We start from the raw sequence: 1,992 nt of genomic DNA on the forward strand, positions 1-1,992 counted from the left end.
GCTTCTAGGCAATGTCATCTAATTTCCCGAATGCAATAGCTAAAGGACAACGTCTCTGATGGAAGCTTTGAATCGTTTGACTCTTCCCTTGCCTTCTGTGACGCGCTGACTTTCTGCAATCCGGCATGTGAGAGAAGTCGATTCTACTGAATATGTGGGAGAGATTTAATAAGAGATAACTGGGGTGTCTGCGTGTATCGTAGAAGCGCAAGTACAGGAGATGCAATAAATTACACAATTATTTAGCGTTGCCATTTCTGAGGTCAAGAGATAGCTCAACCCCAGGTAGAAACATATATACAACGCCATGAACCTGCTCTCCCCCAAATCCTTGGATATCTAAGGATGCGGACTTATGGAGGAGGTCTAGAACTTAGTTTGGCATAATGCCATCAAAGTAGTAGTGACTCGATAAATGGATGGATAGACTGATATATAGATAGGGTTTTACAGGTTAAATAAACACGAAAAGAAGGAATAGGAAATGGATGGAAATGGGAATGATGGATACGGGATGGACGAATGCAGGATGAATAAAAATGGGATGTGCCGATGGATGAATATTTGAATATGCACGGGATGGATGTAGGATCGGTGGTAGTGCTTTGTTTACCTACACTCAGATTGCCCACGAAGAAATCACAGTCTGTAGAGGCTTTAAGAACTGTAGAAGGATTGGAAGACAGATAACATTGGTTTATCAATCTGGGCTTTTGTTGTAAAAAACGAAAGCACTTTTAGCAATTCATCTTGCATCCATTCCTGCCCGCCACCGTCTCCAGCTGTACTTGCACCGATTCGCAAGTTAAGCCCGTCTTCTAAATGACTAACTCATTCAATTTATATCCTATTTAAAAGACCTTCTTTTGCATCAATTCGAGTTGTGCTGCCTTGAATAGGCTGCAAAAGAAAGTTTTGCGAAGCAAAAGACCTATGCTAAAAAAGAGATATCCCTTATGTTTTAATGCTGAGCACGTATTTTTTTAAGGGTAGGCACAAAGATAAACCTTGACAGGCCTACACTTGAAGTGAAGAATGACATAATAGTAGACGTATAAATGGATGGTGGGTGACGATGGTCCTGCCTCCCATCTTCCTTTTACTCTGGTTGCATTCACCTTGCAGTCCAAAGGTATTTGTATCCGTAGATGTAGCGCAAGGTGACCACTTTCACTGTCGGCAGGGTATCTCGAATGTCAATTCGTAATTCACGCAGTCGAGATGACTTTAAACACCCCACTTATCCTGATGTACACAATAAAACGAAGTATTTACACTCCTGGTTCATATAAGTACATCTACTTACATGACTCCATCTCATTTTCCTAAGCTCATAGCATCAATGAACTTAGCATGAATCAAGTAATGATAAGACAAGGCAGGGTACAGGGATTTGCATCAACATTAAGATTAATTGCACGTACGTTTTGCCAACAATCAACTGTGCATCCATCCATCCATCCCATATAACACACAGGTACATGATGGTGTGCAGTCTCTTTGCATCTGACAAGGTTTTCCAGCTCTATATACCTGCAAATATTGTCATAAGGATGTATTAAAGGGAGTCCAAGATGACACCACGAAAGTCATTGTTTGCAAAGTTAGGAGTAAACTGAATTTAGACAACTCTTCTCATGTTACTCTTCTAATTTCTTCAGCACTAAAATAATAGGCAAAATGAGACTATATGTATATCCATCTCGATTCTATATATCTATTCTCCCATTAATCAGTGATCTCCGTCTAGGAAACCAGCAGTCATTTTAACTTCAACCTTCTGTCGGAGTTTAACATCATTTCGTTGCACAGGAGCCCAACACGAGGAATGTCAACGGCCCATCTGCATTCACAATATAACTTGCGGGACTTTGAGGGTATGGGTCGTTGTAGGGTACTACGTCTCTCCCACCTCTTTCTGCCTTTCCAATCTTCTTTTCTTCCTTACGTTTTTCAAGCAGTCTTTTCCGATTATTCTCAAGCACTTGTGGA

General features: G+C 40.8%; 1 protein-coding gene across 1 annotated transcript in view; it reads left to right on the forward strand. All coding sequences in view use genetic code 11, as the record gives it.

Annotated features, from left to right (window-relative positions):
- EGR_10720 (hypothetical protein) overlaps positions 1 to 1,770 on the forward strand; it is a gene marked incomplete at both ends in the record, with an annotated part of 3,946 nt that extends 2,176 nt beyond the window's left edge. The window contains one exon of the mRNA XM_024499969.1: positions 1,662 to 1,770. Within this exon, the coding sequence (XP_024345617.1) occupies positions 1,662 to 1,770 (109 nt within the window). The remainder of the gene's footprint in view (positions 1 to 1,661) is intronic.
- Positions 1,771 to 1,992: the final 222 nt, after the last annotated feature.

The sequence above is a fragment of the Echinococcus granulosus genome (genome assembly GCF_000524195.1).
Source record: "Echinococcus granulosus chromosome Unknown EG_S00258, whole genome shotgun sequence".
NCBI lineage: Eukaryota > Metazoa > Platyhelminthes > Cestoda > Cyclophyllidea > Taeniidae > Echinococcus > Echinococcus granulosus.